At 44.9% G+C, this 24,067-nt stretch overlaps 1 protein-coding gene across 10 annotated transcripts in view; it reads right to left on the reverse strand.

Moving 5' to 3' along the window:
* The window catches only part of TENT5D (terminal nucleotidyltransferase 5D), a 45,238-nt gene that overhangs the window by 15,958 nt on the left and 5,213 nt on the right, over positions 1 to 24,067 (reverse strand). For 2 of the 10 annotated variants that reach the window (XR_012777344.1, XR_012777343.1), the window contains exons 4-6: positions 20,735 to 23,827; positions 20,179 to 20,333; positions 14,434 to 14,557 (exon numbers count right to left, since the gene is read on the reverse strand). The exons of 1 other annotated variant lie outside the window; for it this stretch is intronic. Coding sequence is in view for 2 of the 9 variants with exons in the window: in XM_075513419.1 (XP_075369534.1) it covers positions 4,910 to 5,052 (143 nt within the window). In the remaining 7 variants the exon portion in view is untranslated. Of the gene's footprint in view, positions 1 to 3,781; positions 3,879 to 4,909; positions 5,354 to 14,433; positions 14,558 to 20,178; positions 20,334 to 20,734; positions 23,828 to 24,067 lie in introns of those variants that run through there. 7 more of the 10 variants (XM_075513418.1, XM_075513421.1, XR_012777345.1 and 4 more) reach the window with 6 other exon arrangements.

The following is a 24,067-nucleotide window of genomic DNA, read 5'->3' on the forward strand; positions in this document are numbered from 1 at the left end:
TTGATAACTGAAATGTTTTCTAGACTTCTGTGATAAAGTAAAAAACTGCATAACTCCACTCAAACTACATCAGGAAAAAGGATTAAGGCTGCAGCACCAGGACCAGGGTACTGCTACTCTTTCGTGGTGAAGGCAGCATGAAATGTCTCTGCTGACATTATTACTAAAATGCAGAGAGAAGATAAAGCAATGATAAACCAAAGAAAAAGGCTAAGGCCCTGCAGCAAAGATGTGTGTATTCGTGACTTTTCCATCACTATCAATAATGCATAACGACCATCATGCGGATGACGACACCAGTTTTTGAGAAAGACTGAGTCAAGCTTTCTATCACCAAATGTGATAAAACATTCAACATGACATTGGATGTCAAGAAGGCAGGACCTGCTAGATAAGCAACGATCCAGCAGAAAGGGTAATGGAGAAGAAAATCAGCTGATGTTGACATAAATTGACATCTGCTGTACCAGTTTGTAGTGTTTTATGGAGGAAAACCATTCTTTTGTTAATATGAACTGAAAGAAACAGGTTTTAGGGCCACAAAAATATCTTGGCTAGAAAAAACCCAAAATGATGGTTTATCTGTGAGCAATTCGGCAACACGAAGAAACCACGTTCAATATTATGCTCAAATTTTACAGCTATCTATGGTCTCCCTTTATGTACTGCACTCTAATTCTGCATGGCAGTAGGGAATAGGTACGTTGCTGATTCCCTGTGGTATCTTAGATTCTGTACTGATGCTTTGAATAATTATTTTTGCATGAAGATCGTGGTGGCAAAGGGGAAAAGCCAGACGGTAACATTCAAAAGATTTCTTTTTTTTATGTTTGAATCCCAACGGCATAAATTTAGTTCTCACACCAGAAATTGCTCTGGTGTAAATGAGAGCAGAACTGGCCCAGTATGTGCATGGCTGGGCATCTGACTTGAGTAAGATAAATTCTGTGCTCGCTTCCACTCTGTGTGGACCATCCCTCACTCCACGTTACCTGTAGTTTGATGGTAAAATCTGACTTGGAGTTTGCCTACAAATCTTGTAACTGTTCATTGAGCTTCATCTGTTAAAACCAGTGGGAGTTAAACATAGACATGTAAGACATATATGTGATGTGTAAAACATATATACATCTTAAATCCATAAGACAAATTCTATCCCCGTATGCAGATGACTATTGAGCTACTGGGAACTCAACAAACAATGTCAATAACCTCAGGGTGACCCACCAAGGGCTGCTCAACATGAATGAAAGAGGCAAAGCAGAGTACAAGCTACCAACATTTTCACCCCTTGCTACGGCCAAGCACTGATGGCACAGGCCAAACCCGGCCTGGAGGTGAGGAGCCCTGATTCCTGATTCCCTGAGGGAACTGGGGTTGTTCAGCCTGGAGAAAAGGAGGCTGAAGGGAGACCTCATCGCTCTCTACAACTGCCTGAAAGGAGGGTGTAGAGAGGTGGGGTCGGTCTTTTCTCCCAAGTAACAAGTGATAGGACGAGAGGAAATGGCCTCAAGTTGCTCCAGAGGAGGTTTAGACTGGATATTAGGAAAAATTTCTTCACTGAAAGGGTTGTCAAGCATTGGAACAGGCTGCCCAGGGAAGTGGTTGAGTCACCATCCCTGGAGGTATTTAAAAGATGTGTAGATGTGGTGCTTAAGGACATGGTTGAGTGGCGGATTTGGCAGTGCTAGGTTAACAGTTGGACTTGATGATCTTAAAGGTCTTTTCCAACCTAAACGATTCTGTGATTCTATGATTCACACCCAGGAGTCCCAGAGCTACAGCTGAGGATGGAGTCTGATCATCAGAGCCCAGAACTAGGAAGGCCATGAAACCAATCTGGATTAGGAGCATTTTGAAAATATGGGTAGAATTTCATTCCTCGAAGCAGTGTTAATTAATGAATGAATTTCCACTGCCAGCCTAAATGCTGCTTAATTTACTCTCCAAAATAACTCAATCTCAATGTGATTTCAATGTGACCGTTCAAGGAACTTGGTCCCCTTATCTCTCCCTGATTTATAGTGGATTCATAAATTATCAGACTCTACTGCGTCAGCAGTTCCTTCTGAACTTGAGCAGGAGCTGTTGATACGGTCTCTGGGGGAGGAATTTAAGCTTAGGCCTTTACTCACAAGGGCCGACGTTAGACGTCTCTCTTTCTGGCAGCTGAATCATTCTGGAGCACATAGTCCTTACTACGGTGCTGTATGTCTGATGCCTAATGAGGCAACAAAACTAAATTTACTGTAAAGTTATGCCTCTAATGCATAGCTGAGCAGGGAAGGTGTGCAAGCAACACTACCACGAGGTCAAAGGTCTGCAGCAACTGCAAATTAATGGAATTATTACTGTTCTCTTTAAACTGAGCTGTGGGAATGCAAGAAGGCTAAGACAGAAAGGAGCAGAAGGTATAATCCAGACTCTGCTGTTCTCCCCTCCACACATCACACCCTTATTCCTTACTCCTGGATGCTGCAGCCACAGCACACAGGAGGACGAAAGGACAAGGAAATAACTTTAACATTTGTGAATGGGACATACACAAGTCACAACTGACTCTATCGTCTAAGGAGAACACAAGAGCATAAAGTGTGGCAGAGTCCCTGCTCTCAGTTCACTTTCATTTATTACTCATTTCTTGGCCTTTAACAGTGATCCACATCATTATTCATACCTACCTTGTTGCTTTTTATGGGAGCCATGAACAAACTACTATTGTTAATGCAGCACGCGGAAGACAATGTGTATGCCTGTGTAGTCAACCATGCTCTTTTTGAGGGAATAATAAATATGGTTAAAGATTTGCAGTGGCTTAACAGATGTATCAAAGAGAATGCTTGTGGATGGGAGAAGGCAGTGAGCACGGGAGAGTGATTTCCTGGCTGGGAAGACACAGAATACTGGCCCTGAGTTGCCGGAAACCAGTTTTGCTTTGCACGCAGGCATACTTATTTGAAGAGCACTTCCAAATAGTTTCGGGCAGAGAAACCCAGCTCGCTGCCTGACCGTCACCTCCAGGCTCTGACCTCCCTGGGGAACACGGATGGCCCCTTCTGAATACCTAGAAAATGCCTAAGGTACTAGGGCTACTTTATGCCATCTAGATGAGATGATAGAGCTTCCAGCATCTAATCGGACAGCAAGCAGGGAATACCACGCTTCTACTACTTCCACTATTAATTTGGTGAGGCAGGTCTTGCCCAAAATTCAAGAAGTTTTCAGGATTCATGCAAATGAAGGCTCGTAGTAAGACAGAGCTCGCGTGCAACGAGAACCTCCCCCCCCCCCCCCCCCAACGCTGCCAATTTGCCAAACTGCCCTTTTTATAAGTTGATAAAGTTTTTATGGAAAACGCCTTACAAAGAGAGGCAGAAGGCCAAACCCGAGGCAATCCTTCCAGGGTTTGCAAAGTTTGGTAACTAAGACCAACCGCTCCCAAGGGGCCCGGAACGCACCGGTCCCTAAAACACCCATTCCCTCCGCGGCAGCCTTCCCATTCGGAGGCACCGGGACACGGGCTGCTCGGGCAGAGCGGGCAGGCGCAGATCCCCGCCGAGCTCCGGCAGCGCTGCCCCGCCAGCCTCCCGCCCGCGGAGCTTCGCCCGCCGCCCCGCTTCCCTCCGCCCGCCAACCGGCGCGGGGCTCGCCAGCCGCGGCACGCAGGGCACCCCCCACCCCCGCGGGCCGAGCCGGGCCGGGCCGGGCCGGGCCGGGCCGGGGGGACCCGCAGGCCCTCGGGGCGGCCGGGGCGGGGGGCGGCCGGCGGGGGACGACTCACCGTGCGGGCGACCCTTCTCCTCCGCCGCAGGCCCCGGCGCTGCTCCCGCACGGGCGAGGCTCCGCCGAGCCGGGGCCGCCGCCGCTGCTGTCCGCGGCCGCCCTGGTGCTGAAGCGGCCCGCCCCTCCCTCCCGCCCCCGCCGGCCCCCGGAGCGTAAAGCAGTGGCCATGGCAACGCGCGTCACAGCCCGAGGCGGGGCCGCCGCCGCCGGGGCTCCCGCCGAGCGCCCGCGCTCCCGCCCGCCGCCTCACGGGGGAGGCCGCGCGCCGCCGCCTCAGGCCGCCCCTCCGCGGGGAGACCCCCCGGGCCCGCGGGGAGCGAGGCCGCCCCGGCGACGCTGGGAGCCCGGCGGAGCGCCCGCCTTCAGCCCTTCCCTGCTGCCTGGAGGCCTCCGCCTGCCCTGAGGGCCGTTGCCGCGGGCGGGGAAGGCCCGAGACACGAACGTTGCGCCGGAGAAGCGGGACCGTTGTATTTAACGGATTCCCGTGGGTATCCCTGCGCGTATGGGGTCCCAGCGACTTTACCACCGGCTTTTCCCTACCACGACCGAGCGGGATGCAGACCCCCGAGGCAGGGACGTGACCAGCACCGGCCCTCGCCCTTCACCACCTGCGACCCCCCCCATCCATCTCCCCTTCCCAACAGCCGTGGCATGGGGAAGCCGCTCGGGCCGGGCTGTCCTGGCAGGGCGGCAGAGGTGCCGTCAACCCAGCACCCGGGGAAGGAAGGTCCCATTCACTCGGTGACAGACGGTTCCAGCCTCCGGTGACCCATTTCTCAGCTCATTAACCCCGAGAAATGTCAGAACAAAACTTCCTTGCTTTCGAGATCCTTCCTGCATGGAGAGCCGGTGGTTTTGGCCTCATTATTTGTATTACAGGAGCGCTAGGAAGGCTCAGCCCCTCACCTGGCTATACACTGGAGATGGAGAGATACATACTGTGCACACATAAATATGCATAGCAAGAGGACATAAAGTTGCCAAGGGAATCTCAGCAAGGAAATCTGAAGCTTCAGGGATGCAAATAGAAGGATTAAGGTGATTTAGCTAAACTCATGCAAGAAATCAGTGACGTGACCACCAGCAGCCGCAGTTTGGCCACTCAAACCCCCAAATTCTGCCTTACCTGCAGCACAGTCCTTCCGGCAGCGGAGAGGCGCTCGGCTGCTGCGTGGCCTTCAGCTGTCGGACCAGGATCTCCCTCCACCATGGCTTTGCTAGGAGACGGTCCCTCCGTACACATTCCATATGTTCCTTTACGTGCAACATGTGATGTCACTGACTCGGTTCTAGTTTTAAATGGCAGGTTTAGAAAACCAGGCTTTCCAGCTGTGGGCTTCTAAAATTTATTATCTTTGGTCAATTACTTAACTGGCTGGCTGGAATAAAACCCTGCATGGGATGAGGTTAGGGCATTTGTGCCTTTTTTGGTCATTGCCATTCCACTGTAACACAAAATACCTTACATTTGCTGTTGCACAGTGTCTAAGTTTGCTTTTTTGCCACTACACAGAACTAAAATGAGAGATAATTTACTTTACTGTTCTGAGCAACTGTGCCGAATGGGTAAGCCATGATTATTTTTGCAAAAAGTGCAGATTTAGTACTACGATGACTCATAACAATGAGCATACCTTGGCCAAAAAAGGTTATGAAAGTATTTTAAGCTGCATTTTATCATAGGCAAATATATATAATAACCTTAAATAGCCAGGTCTGTACTTTAACTTACAGCACCCAGATACTTCTAGGCTGGCTCTTGGGTATTACGCCAAAGCAAGATTTTAACCTTTTATCTTGAAAGAATCCGCAGCAATGAAATAAGACCCTTGTTAAACACAGAAATCCCCAAGCCAGCTGTTATTCTTTAGGGCCCTTAAAAACATCTTCAGTGTATCTTTCCTCTTGAGAACAGTTTTATGACTCCAGTGATAAAGCAATTGCAGCAATTACAGAGCACTTCGTAATGAAGAATCCCGCCCGTGAGCCGACTTCATTTTATATCATAGACATCAAGTTAGTTTATATCAGTTTATATTCCTAGTTGTCAAAAGTATTTCCATTTAAATGAGTTGATATTATTATATTAGTTTATTATTTATTATTTATCATTTATCACTTATCATTTATCATTTATCATTCTATTAGTTTATATTCCTAGTTGTCCAAATAATTTTTAAAAAAGGTGATGAGACTTTTGTAACTTCCAAAACCCTCACGAACTCCAAACACGAACCAATTGTCAGCTACAACAACTCTTATTTTCCAGTTGCCTGGTTCTGGGCCACCGCAGCCGAGCCGGAGGCCCGTGGCCCTGAACGAGCAGCCCGCTGCCGGCGAGATGAACAGGACGGGAGCGTGCACGCTCAGCCTGTGCCAGGATGAAGCCCACAGCTCTGCCCAACCACTGTCTGTAGCTATTGAGTGATTAATTGGGCAAATTAATTAGTTAATGGTTCCACTGCACTTTGAAAACAGTGAATTACTAAGTAAAAGCTATGTATTCTTTTTTTTTTTCCACTCTATATCACTAGGTAATTGCCAGCACCGTGGCACGGCTGGGTAAGGGAACAGTGTTTAATATACAGAGAAAAGCCTACGTTCGATGGCTGACAAACCTAATTTAATGTCAGGCAGGGAGAGCTGGATTTTCTTGGAATTGTGCCTTTACCTCTTTGCGCATTTTCGGGGAGGCGGATGTAAATCTGTGCCATCGTGATGTCACCAGGCTGCTGTGAATGGCCACAGGCAGGCAGGCCAGGGACATGATCGCAGGGCTGGCAGCAATATAATTTTCAACAAGTCGAAAAGTGGCAGGAGACTGAATGAAGGAGAAGGACGTCTGTATGATGACATCCTGGGGCCACTGAATTTGCTGGGACTTTTGCTGCTGAGTTCAGTAAAGCTGGGATTTCACCCAGAGCACTTTGTTTGTTTTGGAAATGAGGATTTTAAAGGTAACCTCTGAGGCCAGGTCTCCTCTGCCCATGTGATGTACAAGAAACGCTCTCTAAAGCCTGGACTCTTGCTGCCTCCTCCTACTTTGTCCCTAATTCAAGAAAGCACTTAACATATACATAAATACATTTCTCGTCATCAAAGCTTTTGAGCAAACACCTAGTTTAAAGATTCGCTTATCTCTAATTCATTGGTTAAGAAGTAAGGTATTATTCAATAGGAGTAAAAAGTGGGATAATCTAGCTGTAAATCCTTATCACTTATATCATTTATAACCAGAGCTGAGTCATCTTTTGACCAGTGACGCACAGCACCGATATCTTGCTGAATAAAATTTTAGAAGCACAGCCAATTTTTCACAGAGGCTTGGAACTGTGCCCTTTATCGGGTTTTATGAATGCAAAGCTCAAGGTCCATAGCATGCAGCGGATAACCTAATGCAAGGTCAGGTTTTGCTAGAATAACAGGACCTAAATCCTCAAATGTGACGATGGGGTCCAGCCCTACTTTCAGATTTTATCAAATTTCTTAGGGATTCTGATGTGCAGAACAAGCTCGAACTGTGATAGCAATAAAGGCAGTTGCAAAACGCTGAAGATTACCAAGCTTGAAACTGTAAAGGTCAGATCCTGATCTACACTTCCCCAATTCTCACGTGTATTTAGATCTGAGATATCCTGCGAATTTAGCTCTCCGCTCTGCAGTTCAGCAGGGTGGAAGAAAATCTTTACCTTTGGAAAATTCCATCACAGGACTACGTTTTCCTTCCAAAACTCCAGGATTTAATGTCATGAATGATGCATATTCTGTCTCAAAGGAAATAATCTGAGAAAAAAAAAATCCCCGTGGCCTTCATTTTAAGCGTACGCTTCTGAGACAACATGAGGGGGGAAAGTGCCCTTTCCAGGTTAACCAGGCATTCACTTTTGCACACACACCAAAAAAAAGAGCAACACAACCCTACGAAATTTTCCTTTCCGTCCTGTCAGGGTGAAGCCAGCAGATTGCACACACGGCTCTCGGAGCACTGTAAGCTCTTCCTCTCGTCACTGGGCACCTTGCATTAAGCGCTCGGCTAGATTTCAGAAGGAATTTATACTGTCCCTGCCTGTTTTTTCAATTTAGTAGCCATAGTGGGAAAATCGGATCTTACTGAGTAAAAGTACGGAGAACTACTTGATGTGCAAATTTCTCTGAAAGGAAGTGGAAGGAGAGAAGTCCACTGAGGTCAGAGTTTTTATAGCTCCTGCTACCTGAGAGTTTTACTCTTAAATGTGAAGAGACTTGTTGATATATTGCCTGAACCTAGAAGTGGAGAATGCTTTCATTCATCCAAAAAGGTCTCTCTGAAGACAGAATGCAATTCACTTTTTCTTCTGCCATTGGTGCTCCGAATGAAAATGAATCAAAACAATCAAAACCATGAGATATTAGTCAGAATTAGCTCTTTTCCTGTACTGGTGCTCAAGCGCTGGTCTGTATGAAATAATTTCTTGACCTTTGGCCAGAGAGAAAAAAGTTAAAAAGCACAAAAAAAGCTATAAAAATGACCATTAAAACATTTCCTCAGGAAATCGATTTAAATGCTGATGTCATTTTCTACAGTAACTACTTCAATCTGAAATAGCTTCTTTAACTGTGGAAAACTAGAAAGGCACCGTCAGAATCATAAGGGGAGGAAGGTCTGCCGATGCGATGGCAGACACACTGTGAGACACGTTGAAGGGGTGATGCACGTGCAAGGTCCCCTGCGAAAGGGGTGCGAAGAAGACCCTGCTCCGAGATGAACGAGCAATCTGAGGAAAGAGGTGTCTCCCTACTCTGTAATTTGAGTGCAGATCCTGGGACATTCAGCAAACTTTGCTCCAGCTGCCCAATTTTGGAGAAGCCCACGTAAGCACAGAATTTAAATGGAGATTTAATAGTCCAACAGGTGAGAGGCTGCAGAAAATCCACTTGGTATCATGACTATATAATGGAGTGAAAAGGAGGCTTCTAATTCAAGACACAGAGTGGTGAATGTCAATTTATTGGGAAGCCAAGGGAAACAGGAGAAGATGTGGCCTCGTAAATCTGGTTATATTTCCAAAAATATACCGTAGGAACATTAGATGCTACTGGGAACATACATAGTAGAGCTAAGTGCTCAGCAAAGCATGCTAACCTAATTTCATCATTACATGAAAGAAGAAAATCCTGACTCATATTTTATGAAAATTGTTATGGTGAGTCAGCAAATTACTTCTGTTTATCTCCTCCAACGTCAGCACACTGAAGTCTGGAGCAACTTGAACTAATCTCAGGGCACTTGTAAATAGGGTATGTTCAGACCAGCTGAAGCTGGGCGAAATGGAAACAAGCAGGAATTCGTCACTGACGGACAGCTGGGAAGCTTAGAAAAATGCTATTTCCTGACTGTCCTGTCAGAAGGGAAGACAAGCTCTGTGTGTGCTTTTCACCTCTGACTCCTTTATCAGATCCCAAATAAAAATGTTTAAGAAATGTGTGGCCATTATAACAAGATCTCCCTGTACGGCAAATGCTGGTGTTTGTATATATATGCCCATTTATACACATCCCTGTAGTGGTAGGGAAGAAAATAAAACTGCACAGAAATGTATAACCTGATCTGCCTTGTTTAGCTGCTAATCCAATTTTCTCTCCTAGTAAAGCTCAAATAATTTGCTTGTGTGTGTAGGGCATTCTGGAGCACCTGAGGGATGAGAATGAAATCCTGCCTAAATACTGTAAACGAGCAGAGAAGCTACTGAAACGCCTTCCTGCATCAGTACTCAAACTACGTCATGAAATTTCTGCCGGTCACCCTCAAACCCGGGTGATCTCCTGCTGTAGGGCTTTTCCAGCCATCCCAGAGCCCTGGAGAGGACCGCGTGAAGCACGGCAGCACGGTGTCCCTCCGTCCGGGCTGCTTCTGCACTGGGGGCCGTTCTGCAACCTGAACCGTGCACTTCAGCTACGGGCTGAAAGCAGGAAACGTCCCCGAATGCGGTCACACCTGGCTGCATATCTTGCTGTAGATTTCTTGCGTGCTCCACTCGTTGGTGCTGTTGTAACAGCATAAACTGGCTGTAAATCCACATTATCCACTGAAAGATTTCTCTTGCAAAAAAAAAAGATCCTTGGGCATCACAGGATGTCATATCATCTCAGCCTTTGTCTGTCGTCTGGCACAAAGATTAAGAGCAAGACTAAAGGCCCCGTAAAAATGCCTCAAGGACTGTGACTTCCGAAGCACTGATGGTGACTTCAGGGGATCTGTGGGCTCATGACTCTGGTGTCAAGCAGCCTCTTAAACTTTTCTTTCTACAAGAGGGACAGAGGAGAACAGGATACAGCCTCAAAGGGTGTCTGTGCAAAGAGGCAGCAGTAAAAGCAGGCATACAAAGAAATGAGGGGGAGTGAATGCTAAGAAAGGAAGCATTTGCTGATTTAGAAGATGACTTGGAGCAAGATCTGCTCCCGTCTGAGTAATGCATGTCCTAACCACTACTTTGTTTGGAAAGGGGAAAAAGAGTCGAGACAGCCCTTCCCAGCTCTCCCCGCAGGCAGCACAGGAGCGGGGCAGAGGCTGGGGGCTAGCCCGTGCCCTGGCCCCAGCCCCGGAGCAGAGGCCGTGGGTGACGATGGCACTCGTGCCCGAGTGCCTGCGCCGTGATGGAGCAGGCAGTCAATGAGAGGCGACAGGTATGCAGCTGGGCTGCACGCACTGACTTCAGAGCTCAGCTGCCGCTTCGGTGCATGACGCCAGCAGCGCATGAGTCACCCGGGGTAGACAGGAACAATGTTAGTAGTTTCCATATTTACGAAGTGGAAAAAGCTTAGATCAGATTTCATGGTATTTTTAACAGAGAAATGGCTTAGCGAAGCAGCAAGGCTCTTTAGTAGTATTCATGTGCTACAAAGAATTGTTTCATGGGCTTTGTATGAAAAGAGCTATATTGGAGCTTGATATTGTTATTTACTATGTTGTGCAATATCGTAGCAATCAAAAAGAATGACAAATACAGAGCAAAAGCGATTCCTTTAGAGAATAAACCACTCTGACAAATACTGTACAGAGTAAAGATTTGTTTTGATCATCATTGGGAAAACACCTTTTAAATACTCAGTAAAGCACAGGCAGGCCTGGTAGCAAAACTCTCTTCATCCCCAGAGCAAGACAGCAGTCACGTAGGCTTCTTGGTGGTACCCTGTCACAGCATCCTAACTCGCGAGCTGTCAGCTCCCCCCGGCATCGGAGCAGGCGTGCCATCTGCGGCGGGGCCCAGTGCCAGCTGCGTCGGGACTCCTTGCGGGACAAGGAAACTGCCGGCTCAGCCCTAAATCTTGGAGAAGTTTGGTAGTTTCTGCCAAGATCTAAGATGTGTAGCATCGAGCAGTAAGGATCACATACGCTGTGACCTACTGCTCTGCTGGGGAAACTGGAAGAGGAGACGGTGAGGCTCTTCTAGGCCTCCTGCTTCCCACGGGCTTTTCCCTGCTGCAGATGATAAGGAAATGAAAGAAAGGGTCTTCTCCTCCTCCTCCCTGCAGAAAATTAATGTGCTGGCCCTGCAGGGATAGAACAAACCACCTCTTTCTGAGCCACATATCTATCTCCTCCTTGAACACGAGAGGACCAGGTGTCATGGTTGAACCCCAGCCAGCAATGAAGCCCCCCCCAGCCGCTCGCTCACTCCCCCCGGTGGGATGGGGGAGAGAATCCGAAGGGTGAAAGTGAGAAAACTCGTGGGTTGAGGTAAAGACAGTTTAATAGGGAAAGCGAAAGCCACGCATGCCAGCAAAGCAAAGCAAGGAATTCGTTCACTGCTTCCCATGGGCAGGCAGGTGTTCAGCCATCTCCAGGACAGCAGGGCTCCGTCACACGTAACAGTGACTTGGGCAGACAAACGCCATCACTCCGAACGTCCCCCCCTTCCTTCTTCTCCCCCAGCTTTACATGCTGAGCGTGACGCCATGTGGTGTGGGATGTCCCTTTGGGCAGTCGGGGTCAGCTGTCCCAGCCGTGTCCCCTCCCAGCTCCTGGTGCCCCCCAGCCCACTCGCTGGTGGGGTGGGGTGAGAGGCAGAAAAGGCCTTGACTGTGTGTCAGCACTGCTCAGCAGGAACGAAAACACCCCTGGGTGATCAGCACCGCTTCCAGCACAAACCCAAAACATGGCCCCGTACTAGCTACTGTGAAGAGAATTAACTCTATCTCAGCCACAACCAGCACACCAGGGAACTCGGGAGACGTCTTGCACTGGGACCAGCCCCTACGTAACTCCTTGGAGAGTTCTCTCTTGGACAGTTTGGATCTTTTAAAATTGGCACTAGGCTAAAAGGGCAGCAAACATCAATTCACGTGCCAACGTGGCAGGGGATAGCCGGGGCTATCTCCAGCTCAATGGAGCACTTTGAGCTGCAGGATGGGGCAGCTGTAGCACAAGTCAGGCTATGCCTTTTTCTTCCCTCGCCTCTCTGGTCTTTTCCCAAACCATGAGATGTCTAAGCAGGGCTTCCTGCTCACCAAGGCCTCCAAATTTGAAACTAATTCACTGCACCGTGCAGAAATGAGAGATCTGTTATGCTTGCAGGCTACTCGCACGGCTCTTTTCTTACAGGTTGCAACCTGTTGCGGTGAAGCTGACAGAACTGTAAAACAGGTTTATTGCTTCACTCAGCAAGAAAGAACCCAACCATCAAAATTTAAAGAGCTTGAGAGGGGAAAAAGAGTCCAGATGCTCTATCCTTTCACTGGAAGAATTCCTGTATGATTTCTGAGACTGATCACCCAGCAATTGCTTTATGAGGAGCTGGCGACTTGATTTAGGATGTTCTTATTTGATTTATCTGTAAAGATTCATGCTTTTCATCAATCCCCACTGGTGGCTGTCTGCACATAACAGAAATCTGCAGCTTCCTTTTATAAGCAGAAAGATCCTACGAAGAGGCTATGACAGAATGCTGGGATCAGTAGAAAAATGCTTGACTGTTAAGCACTAATGCTTATTTCTAATTGAAAAGGCTGATCATAACGCCATCCGTGAGGAATTTTAGGAGGTGCTGGCACGAGCCAGGTTGACCCGGGCTGTTTTGTTAAGCAGAGGTTGTGTGAAGCATCGCTGATCGGTCAGAGCCGCGATACCACCGTGTGCCCCGAGCAGTTCCTGAGCAATATGCTGTGTTCTGGTGGATGCGATAGGCGTATTTGTTCATTTGTTCTTATATTGCTTTCGCCACCATGTTTTCAGAAACTCTTGTGAAAAAACAAACTCCTTTGGAAGAAAATTACTTTCAGCGAAGGAGCTGAAGGTAGATGATGTGAGCTGCATCATGTGAAATACCTGTTTGACTTCTCCAAACAGCAGTTTTAGTAGCTCAGAGAGTCCAAACAACCTCCCAAAGCTCAAGAGGCACAACTGTAACACAAGCTCTCTAATAATACAACAACATAATCCTCGGGCCACTGAGAAATGGTGCGATAGTAGTTTCTTAGTTACGCTGGCTTGTTGAGAGCTTGCGTTGGAGGGCAGCTACCTTGCTAAATCCTGTTCCTGTATCTACCTCGCCAGCCACAGTCATGTACCATCTCTCTGCTATTCACCAGAGGAGGGAAAGTAATGCTCTACTGAACGCATTTTTTACCTTTTGGTACAGCCTTCCAGCTAGAAACCAGATGATCACCAGGAAATGCTTTGCAGAAAGCTGAAGCCCTTGGAGTATTGTTTAGGAATTACTTGAAATGAAGGTTTTAAAAGCTGTTCTTTAAGAACTAGTAGTAAACACCATCTGGTGCATAACTTTATATATAAAAATAAATTTGTTTTTTATTACCACTAGGTATTGCTGTCACCTGTACGGCAAGCAAACATAAAAGTTGCTTAAGAGAATCCAAAAGAGTCCAACTAAATAGTGCTACGTTTATTGTAAATCTGCAAAATGAAAGCTTGGGATATCTGGCTTGCGTACGGTTAGAAATCTCTAGCATGTTTTTGAAACCACTCAGCATTTGATTATGCAGGAAGGAACCACTAATATGTTGACATCGTCAAAGTACACTTTGTTTTTTTCATGTAGGTATTTTCTTCCATAAGTGGGTTGAAAAGAGAAAGGCGGATGAAAGCGAGGATCAAAAGCTTATGCAAGCTGGATTGTGTTGGTTTGTTCTTTCCATTACCGTGACATCAAGGCTGCCTCGAGGATGAGAGAGGCACTGAGCACAGCTCTGATCAGAGGTCTCCCCCACAGTTACAAACCACATTTGTAACGGCGAAGTCTGGGAGAGTACAAGACAAACAAACTATGAATGGTGCTCTCCATCCCAAGTGATCAGATCCACTGAGCGTGGGCTGGAGAGGCGGCTTCTCGAGCATGGGTCCCTGTGCAGCAGATACGGCCTGGCAGGACCGGCCCCTGGGTACGCAGAGAGGTCCTGCCACACACCCAGCTTGCACATACGGTGCCTCCACTGATGTGAACTGCTGCTTGTCCTGCCGCTGCCAGGTGCCCAAGGAAGAGCTGGTGCCACGCGGATGAGGAAAGGCTACGCTCTGCATGCTTTCCACAACGGACGAGATGTGAATGTGTTAGGTGAGAAAACCCATTACTACACAGGGCACCTACCCAGCTCAACAGTAGCTTATGGACCTGGGTCTGAAGATGGCACTGACGCCTGGGTCTAAGTGATGGCACTGAGATTTCCGAGGTTGCGCAGTCACCAGGAGCTGAGGAAATCACCACCTCTGAAAAGCCAGTCCTGAAGGATCTTTGGGTCTTCTCCCAGTCTACCCTCTGCTCTGTCAATCATAGTTCTGCTGCAAAAACAATGGTGGTTTTTTTTTAAAGCAACCAATTTTAGCTGTTTTAAAATTGATTTTAGAAATATTTAACATTCTTTTTTTTCCCTGGAGCAAATAATTACAGCTTAAAAATTACTGAAGCCTCAAAAAACTTTGGCTAATTTAGTCAGCCTAGCTTTACAGCGACATTCGCCTTGCAGAGGAGACAGCTAGCTGAGAAAACATAATTTCAGCTGTGAAAAAAAGGGAAAAAACCCTAAAAGTATTGCATATGATTATTTCTCAAAAGCCACCCAAAATAAAATGCAAAAATGTAAAGCAAGGACATAAAAATATCTTCTTCATTTGAAAAAATATGCTATTCCAGATAAAAGCTTTTGCATCCTGCAGTCTCGAGAAGCCTTTGGAGGTCCTTGTCTTCCTCCAAGACAGTGGTTGAATTTAACCACAGCTACACAACCTGTTAAGCTGGTAGGGCCGTTCCTGGGTATTGTATTGATTTACTATCGAAAGGAGCATTCATTTTTTTAAAGAAATGATTTTGTATTTTTTATTTCTATGCAGGTTCTTTTAACTGCCTATCTCCTCTAGTCTTTTCCCAGAAGACAAATCACTTCCCTGCACATTAAGTGAGTTTAATTTTCTCCTTAAATCTGTCCCAGGCTTCTCATTTTTTTAGTGGTTGACAGAGTATTTTCAAAGTCTAAATATTAATCTATTTTAGAAAAGAACTGAAGCATTTGGGGGAAAAAATAAACTTTCAGATCTTTTTCAGAACTAGCAGTCTATTTTCTTCAATCTGTTTTTGACTGGAGTGAAACCCCATGTCCTTATTTTAAATTGACTATCAACATCCTGTTACAGAACATGACCATTATAGCTCAGGAGATGGTTGTGTCAGTCTTACTGGCATAGATAAGCTGGAAATGAAGCTTATTCAGTAAATTCATGGTAACAGAGCAGGGGCAAAACTTATTTTAAAAAAATCACCCCAGTGATGTAGGGTCCTTCGGTTTTCACTGTATCAGTGACTTTCAGGAAGATCTAGCTTAGATTTACACCAATCCTTCTGAAAACGACACGATCTGGGAGCGTGAAAAACCTTGATTGCAATTATCACGGCAAGAACACATACCGCACATGCTGCACGTAAGCACAGCTTATTTTATTATACCACCGATGTGACCCACAAGCAAGGTGCTGTAGCTGGAACAAGCCACGGAATGAGCTCTGGGGAAGAGCGAGCAGCTCTCAAGGGCCTGAGCAGCCTTCTCAAATGTTAGCAGGCGGGTTGTTCCCCGATAAGTCCATTTCCCATTATATTTTACCTTATTTATACTTAAAAAGAGTGACCTGTTTTCATTTTTTAATCAAGTGCATTGCTCCAGTGGACCTCAGAGGGAGAGAGTCAGATAATTAATGCCAGCATTGGAGAGTTAAATGGTTTTATTGAACTGATTCTTTTATGCCCTCTGGCTGCCTGCTTTTCAGAGCCTGGCAGGTTAGGTCTGAATACCTAAACAGTCCATCCAGTTACAGAGGTTTTACAGTCCTGTTTTCCTTCATTGTTCTCCGAAGAGACAGGAAAAATCCCTCTGCTACTCCATAGAAATAATGCCCATATTGGAAGACGTTTTCTTTCAATTAAACTTTGAGGGAGAGGGTGACATTTCAAAGGAGAGCCAGAAGGAAAGAGAGGGAGAGGCTGGGAGGAGGATGTCAGGAAGGGGCCCCAGGCACCTCTGCACCAGTAACACGAGGTGCTGCTTTAGCATCTACCATCAGCATGTTCCCCATATTGTGTTATTCCCCATCCTTCAGCCGCCACCTGTATGAATTATTGAGGTGACAGGAAATCACTGGACATTAACAGTCCAAGCACTCATTTTCTGCCTCCTCTAGCCCAGCGTTAAAGATGACATATATAAGCCTATCTGTAAAAGCACAAGCTGGGCAGTATAAGTAGATAAATTCTGTTCCTCAGTGTCGATCCTTGGCTATACATCACTTCATGCCAATGAGCAGGGCCCCAAGGAGAGGGTGGATTGCTCAGGAAAAGCCAGAGATTGTGGAGCCCACACAGGCTCCCACAAGAGCTGCTGGGCATATCCCAATGGGAAAAGTACCCGAGCAGTGGTCAGCCTGGCTCTATGACAAGTGATTTTCGCAGGCTTGAAGGACTAAATTCTTACTTGCGCAAAATCTGGATATCTGTAGAGTCTCCTGATTGCAATTTTAATTTGTCCTCCAGCCACAAAAATACAGTTTGGTTGCACGTGAATTATGGATAAAAATGTGAAGGTATTTAGAGCGTGTCACATATAAGAAAAGTTATTTGTTGTCACCAGGTCTGCCAACAGCACTCTGGTCTTCTAGAAGAACTACTAAACAGCAGTCCAGGGATTTGGGGGGTTATTTGCTTGTTTAGCACTGATGCTATGTACACCAGGGTCTTCTGATTGAATTTATGCAGCTTGTTATTACATTACTACCAGCTGTGACGAAATAAAACTCTGCTGCATGATCAATTTGACTCATAAAGCACAGAAAGTTCTCCTGTTCCTGAATTTTTTTTTTTTTTCCCAGTTCTCTTTTACTTCAGCTGGCACAGAAAAGGCCACGGCAGAATGACAGAACACCTTTATGCACCCCTCTGCCTACACTTCTTTCTCCTCTTGAGCATCATCCGGAGTAGCTCAGTTGTACAGGGCATGCAGTGCTGCCTCCTCTCCAAGTTACACGGTCGCCCTTCCTCTCTCTTGCCCCACGCATGCAAAAGGGAAGCCAGCTGTTGAGGTTCTTTGTGCTTCCCTCAACAAGAAAGTCTATGATGTTTTAAGAGCATTGAATATGACTAAGAGGAGCTTTTGAAAGATATATATAAAAAAATATATATATTTAAAATTATAAAAATAATGAAAATGAGCTTTTTTTAAAACGTGAATTGTTGGACTCTCCTTTCCATGGAAAATGTCACAATTTCCAGTATTCACTCTAAATGAGAAGAATTTTTGGTGAATTTTCTGTGGAACAGAAACTCTTTAGTTTTGCCCACTTTCAGCAGCATCTTTGAAGTAAAAATATTACAGAAGTACCTCTGTGAAAGAAGACTCAGTAATAAGGCTTCAGTACTCAATGAAGTGACACTCACATTAAGCCACCATCACTGCCAACTTCATTGTCTCCTGTTGTTGCCTTACACTAATAGCAATTGTATTGAATAATGAAAAAGCTTATTTTGTGATTTAGTGTTTGCACGCAGTATGTGGTGCAAACAACTGCCTGGATTAATAAGCCTTTCTACATCCACAGGTACATGGCCCCTTATAGCCAGAACATCCGCGTTTACCCAAGTATAGAAAGTGGGTAGACCTATACTTCGCCATCATCTCTCCACACTGCACCAGGACTAATTGCACTTTGTCGTTAACTCTTTGAACTCACTGCAGTTGCCAACCATTTGCAATGGAAATCTGGTGTGTCACCAACGCTTCGGGCCATTAGTAATTCTCACTGTTTCAGAGTCCATCTGCTGTAATGAATATTGCTGCAACCAGAAGAGCAGAGTAGACAGTGGGCAACGCGTGCATGTTCCTGTGCCAGCGTTCCTCCATCAGAAAAGACCGAGGAGGCCAAGCTGCCTGGCTCACCCCAACGGCTAACATCATTCAGCCTTCTGTAGCCAACTGCTTTTGCTTCAGAGAAGTATAAATGCAGTGGTTAGTGAACATCCCTCATTCCCTAATGTCTTTATCACTTTAATTTCTTTCTGCTATATATAGACTTTAAATCCAACATGAGTCAAATCCTTGTATTGCTTTTACTTGGCATCTGGTAAGAAAATTGCATTTTAATTACAACAGTGTTCTCCACAGCATTACTTTTAAAGTTCTCAGTAGCGTTTGCATCATACCTAGATTTACTTCTTCTAATGTTCTATCCCCTGAATTTCTTTTTAACATTTGCTTTCTTCTGCACATCATGCGTGACTGACATTAGGAATGACTAAGGGTGCAGATCAATTGTTGTGATTAAAATTGATCCTCACTGCAACGCACTCCTGGCGTCACAGTCCACAAACCAACGCACAGGAGCTCATTTGGCCTGGTCTTGCAACCGTTACACACGGTGAGAATTCCATTGAGTAGAGCAGAATTATTGCTATGTCGAAATTACAGTATTTGATCACCAGGAGAATAAAAAGCAAGCTGTGTTTATGTACTTTATACCTAGTGGTAAAGTCGAATTTGGTTTTGAAAGCATTTTAGAAATGAGCCATTTTATAGCAAGAGCCAATGTTTAAGGGGTTTTATGCAATATGGGACCTCAGGTATCACGAAAATAAAATGTACCTTTGTTTCCTCTTACAAAACATGAAGCGTAACCCCTATTTCTGTAGGCTTAGCTGAAAGGCATCAAACAAATGCTAACTATTTGTAACACTTTGCATTGATGAGCTCATCATAAACAGCTAACCTGTGACGACTACTGTATTGGTCTATACCTGCACGTTAAAGCACATAGGAAAGGGAAAAAAAATAGAAAAGGGGCACGATGAAGGAAGAATAAGAGCAAGAGAAAGACTGAGCTGAAACACCACAGACAGAGAGGGAGAATTTGGTTTATGCAATGAAGGTTTTAAACCTCATTGCGTCACTCCAGTCCTAAAAGCCATCACCACCTGTAAGTGTATGCATTAAAATGGCAAATCCATATACCTCCATCATGTCTGGAAATTGAATTCTACTGTAGTTCTTCAGCACTCTTATTTAATAATTCTGATTTTTTTTCATATTTTCAGTTCACTGCTTTTCTAGTTCATCCTCTTGTGCAGCTTAGTTCGTCTGTTTTATTTCTCCAAAGTGCTATGGAGGGAGCAACATATAATTCACAACTCAATAAAATTTAAGGAAAAAGAAATGTTTGCTGCATCAAAGATGAGATGGAGATTGCGTAGGAGGGAAGGTGAGGGGAGGAAGCAGGAGGTAGACTTTAAATTGCTTCTTTTGGAAGAGGTGTGAGAATTGAGAGTAGGTAACTCAGAGTACAAAATGGCTGAGGTTCTAAAATGGACATATCAAGAACTCAGATGCAAAAAGCAGGAGGAAAGCACTCAGAAGTAGTGGCTGTGCAGGGTGATTTCAGCCAAATGAGAAGTACGCAATCAGTACTGGAAATCTATCATTTGTTTGAAGGAAGGTAAACCAATTTGTTTAAAATTTTATTGGCTGGAAAAAGCCAACAACTGCATCTTCATCTTTCCAAAACACAGGATACAGCAAACTCCTCCTCATTTTACAGAGGCAGCAGGTCTGTACCGATAGTTCAGAGATCAGTCAACAGCTGTATTCATTTCAAAGAGGAGGTCATTCAGATGCCAAATAAGGGACTCAAATGTCAAAACTATCACTATTCCTTCTTCCTAGATGAGACCGCTGGAGGGTCTTAGCACTGAGTTACCATTAAACGATGTCTCATTTTGCCCCCAAAATACAGCTTCTGGCCAGCTGAGGAGTCACTAAAATGGAGCTGAACTGGAAAAGCACAAAGGCAACACAGCCGCACAGCACAGGTATTTTGTCTCGGTATATATATTCAGTCTGAACACATGGCATTTATACTGTGGTAAAACTTGCCAAAGTAGGGCCATTTCCCTTCCACGCCTGCGACAGCATTACAGCTTTCCAGACAGCAGCAGGGAGAAATCTCGCAAGGAGGGTCCCCCGCTGCCTTCCACGTGCGGTGCTCTGGGGCTCTGGCCGTCGTTGTATTCCTGGCATCAGGGATGCTGCTAAGAGAAAGAGGATGGAAGAGAAGCTATGAGTCTTCTTGCAGCAGCCTGCAGTGCAAGCTGGCCATGCCAGGGGAGTAAATGGAATCAAAGTGATAACACAACTGAAAGAGTTTGCATTCACTGGATCTTTCAAGGAAGACCGGGCATTTAAGACATACTTGCTTCTTCCAGTCCCCTTCCAACCTTTTAATCTGGAAAAGCAGCACCACACTGCTATCCGGCTATGACAGAGTTCTTACTGTCTTCTAAGCACTGGGTTTTTACTTGGATCTCCAATTAATTAAAAAAAAAAAAAAAAAAAAAAGAAAACCTTAAATGGTTATGAAATCCAGAAGCAGATTCCCAACCCTGTAGCTTTTGTGCAAACGCTCCAACTGCAATGGCAGCAATGGAATTACCTTTGGTTTACAGCAGTGCAAGGAGAAACAGAAGTTGCCCCATTTTTGCTGAGGGAAAATGCGTCCATCAGAGCAGACTGAAATTGGATGGGGGTCCCTCCACACCAGCCAGGGAGGAGGGAGAGGAGGTAGCCGCTGCTAGCAAGAATTGGGGGAAGGAATCTCCCTGTCTTTGTATGCAATGAAGAGTTCTGCTCCCCTCACGTCAGTCCTTCACATCCATCGCTTGGACCTTTCAAGTGTAGAACCTAAACGGTTCAAACCCTGCCTCTTCCATGGGCAATTTCCTGCACGGTGGAACGGAGATCAGAATTATCCCCACGCTCCTGCCAATGGCACTGGACTGTGTAACTGCAGATTCCCCCAAGCTGCAAGATCAGCGTTTTAAGAAGTCTCAGGTGACATAATTTACCCTGCAATATTTATTCCCTTCTCCATGAAATAGTAAATTTCAAATGAAAGCATGCAGAGAATATGCCATTTGTCTATGTTAATGTACTTTCAGTATGTTACTGTAATGAAAATGTTTACAAATATATAAAATACATACATTTCATTGCAATCTTTACTAACATCTTGGTATGTCTCTACATCTGCACGCACAGTAGACACAAGATATTTAACTTGGATTACTGAAGATAAGTGCTGGGTAACGTATCTCTTCCAAATTTCTTTATGGCTTTTTAGCCATGAAAATTCAGTGATGTATGTCAGTAAAAAAAAATACAAACTGTATTTCTGTACATTACTATGTAATTGTATTTTAATTTAATTACTATCACATAGTAATGCTGCTTGTCTCTTAATCACTGCAACACTGATAGGATTTGATAATAAACAGGTCAATAATCCTTAAAACCTGCTCTGCAGTTTAATCTTCTTAAAAGCAACAGGGCTCCGTAGAGAATAAGCCACACCATCTGCAGATAAGCTCAAAAATAATAGGTGGATGAAAGAGTGGAGACCACCTAAAGCGTTCATTTTTGCAGTTAAATGCCGTACTCTAGCATAACTATACTGAAACAACATGGTGCTTGGGGTGAAACCCATCTCCCGTTGAGTCAACAGAAATCCTAGTACTTCACACACCGTATACCGACATATAGCCGACCAAGTAATTGCAAAGCAATAAAATCTATTTTTCTTGTGACACAACTGCAACCACAATGTTGCCATAGCAATGATTGAGCTTCATTGGCAGTATTTCATTTACAATCCTCCAGCCATTTAAAGGGTTTTTTTCCAAAAAAAATTGAATAAATGATAGTGTGAGTCAAAAAAACCCAACAGGCTACTTTCTCTAGACATTTACTATTTTAAAATTAGAAAGCAAGAATTTGCAATTTTTCATAGGTGCATTTCCTGGTTAAGCTTATTCTTCAAGCTGTTCAACTGACCAGCCCTCAGAACTTTGTGATGTTAAATTTCACTTGAACTAACACCCAGCTTTTAACGAACCTCTTCTCTGTTGGTGGTGTCATGGTACTCACACAGTTTTCGATCTGCAAGGATTTCATAGCTTGACTATATCTTTCTAAATTTCCTCTGGCTCTTTAATAGGGGAACAATTGATAGAGAGTTCGAAGAGGTGGCTAGCAATGAAGTCAGAGGGAATCAGACTGATTTCTTGGGGGCGTCCATAAAGTCCTCTTCTCGCTGCCCTTGTTTTTCCTTCTAATGGCCATGCAGGACGTTAGACGAAGGATATGAAATAGCGTCCAAGTATCTCTGCTGCTGTGAATGACGTACGAGAAAAGGAAGGAAAGCAGTTGGCATGCATTGGTTTGTAACTGCTCAGCGTTGCAGGAGGTTTGTGTTCTTGAGCAAATGGGAAAGACAGAGAGGAGCCCATCACCAGAAGGGTATTTTTTCAGCAGTCAAAAGGGAAGAGGGATTTAAATTGGAATTTGGCTCTGTTAGCTTATGTCCTGAGCAGCGCTGAAGAGGTTGTAGCCTAGTTGGCTCCCTCCTGTGTCAGCTGTGTGAATCTGATTTATACTTTTTCAGGTTTGATTGAGGTAAAACATTATACACTCCTATTTCTGAGCAGGTTTTGCTGCTTTGTTCTCCAACATTGTTGTGGATAATTAGGTCAGTTTTACTTCTCTTTGACATCACTGAAATGAATCATTTTTTTCGAAGTGGATGATCACTCTAATAGTTCCTATCTAACGTTGCTGCCACCTCCAAATCACGTCCTAATTAATGAGTTCCAGTAATATGACAGAAAAAAATAGTGGCTATTCAATGATCTAGCGTCTGTTTCTGACCCTGGAAAACCTTATTCATTTAAGTAACTATTACTCATGAGAATTATTGTGCGAGCTTCTAGGAGGTTGATTTCAGTAGGACTGTTCATGCAGGAGCAGTCTGCTCACAGTTAGTTCTCTATTAAATATGTTAAATCACTGCTACATCTCTCCACAGATTTGGTTTTAAAACCACAGGCAATAATACTTGCTTCTGTGAACTAGTGATATTGAGAATTATCTACCAACGTGGGTCAGATCCAGAAAATCACACACCATAATTGCGTCTTTTCCCATCTCCTGAGAAGGTATTTTACATAGACCTCTCGCGTTAAAAACAGAGCGCAGCGCAGCTGCTCGTCACCGCACGTCCGTCACTGGTAGGTATTTCAAAGCTTTTACAGTCAGGATTCAGCAATCTTTATCATTATGAATTCAGACTCCCAAGACACAAGCTAGAATAATTACTGTTACTAGCTTTGCTCAAAAGTGTCTTCTGCCACACTTATTACAGTTCATTTGCTATAAGTACTCCTACATTATTACCATATCCACAAGCTATTCATATATGAATTTCGCAGCGTGGGGGTAAATGAGGAAGCTGTCAGCTCAGATACATCACTTTACTGGCAGGGTTTTGCCTGAGATGCTTCAGCAGAACACAATATTAAAAATGCAGCAAGCAAGCTGCCTTTCCCAGTGCTGCTGTGCCTGTGACCAGCCCCCAGGCCACCGCTCCTATGCCGCCCACCCAGCAGCTCCCACCTTCATGTAAGAAGGTAACTTAGGGAAGTCCTCTAGGCTTCGTGACCCAATCTCAAACTTCGTGTTCTGCTCCCAGCTCCTGGAGTGAAAGGGTTTCATTTATAAATGTTTTTATATGGTGTCTTCAGAAGTAACAAAATGAAGGAAGTGATTTATTCCTGCTGTCTTCCCATAAAAAGCAACAGCTAAATAACGCTCATAGGCATATCTAAGAAACCCTATTCACTATAGCAAGAATTTAAAAGACATACAGATTGATTCTAATAAATAAATAGAGACTTGAGTTATCATAAAGCAGGATTAAATTTCCTGTCCCAAT

Source organism: Mycteria americana, chromosome 10 (assembly GCF_035582795.1).
Source record: "Mycteria americana isolate JAX WOST 10 ecotype Jacksonville Zoo and Gardens chromosome 10, USCA_MyAme_1.0, whole genome shotgun sequence".
In the NCBI taxonomy this organism is placed as follows: domain Eukaryota; kingdom Metazoa; phylum Chordata; class Aves; order Ciconiiformes; family Ciconiidae; genus Mycteria; species Mycteria americana.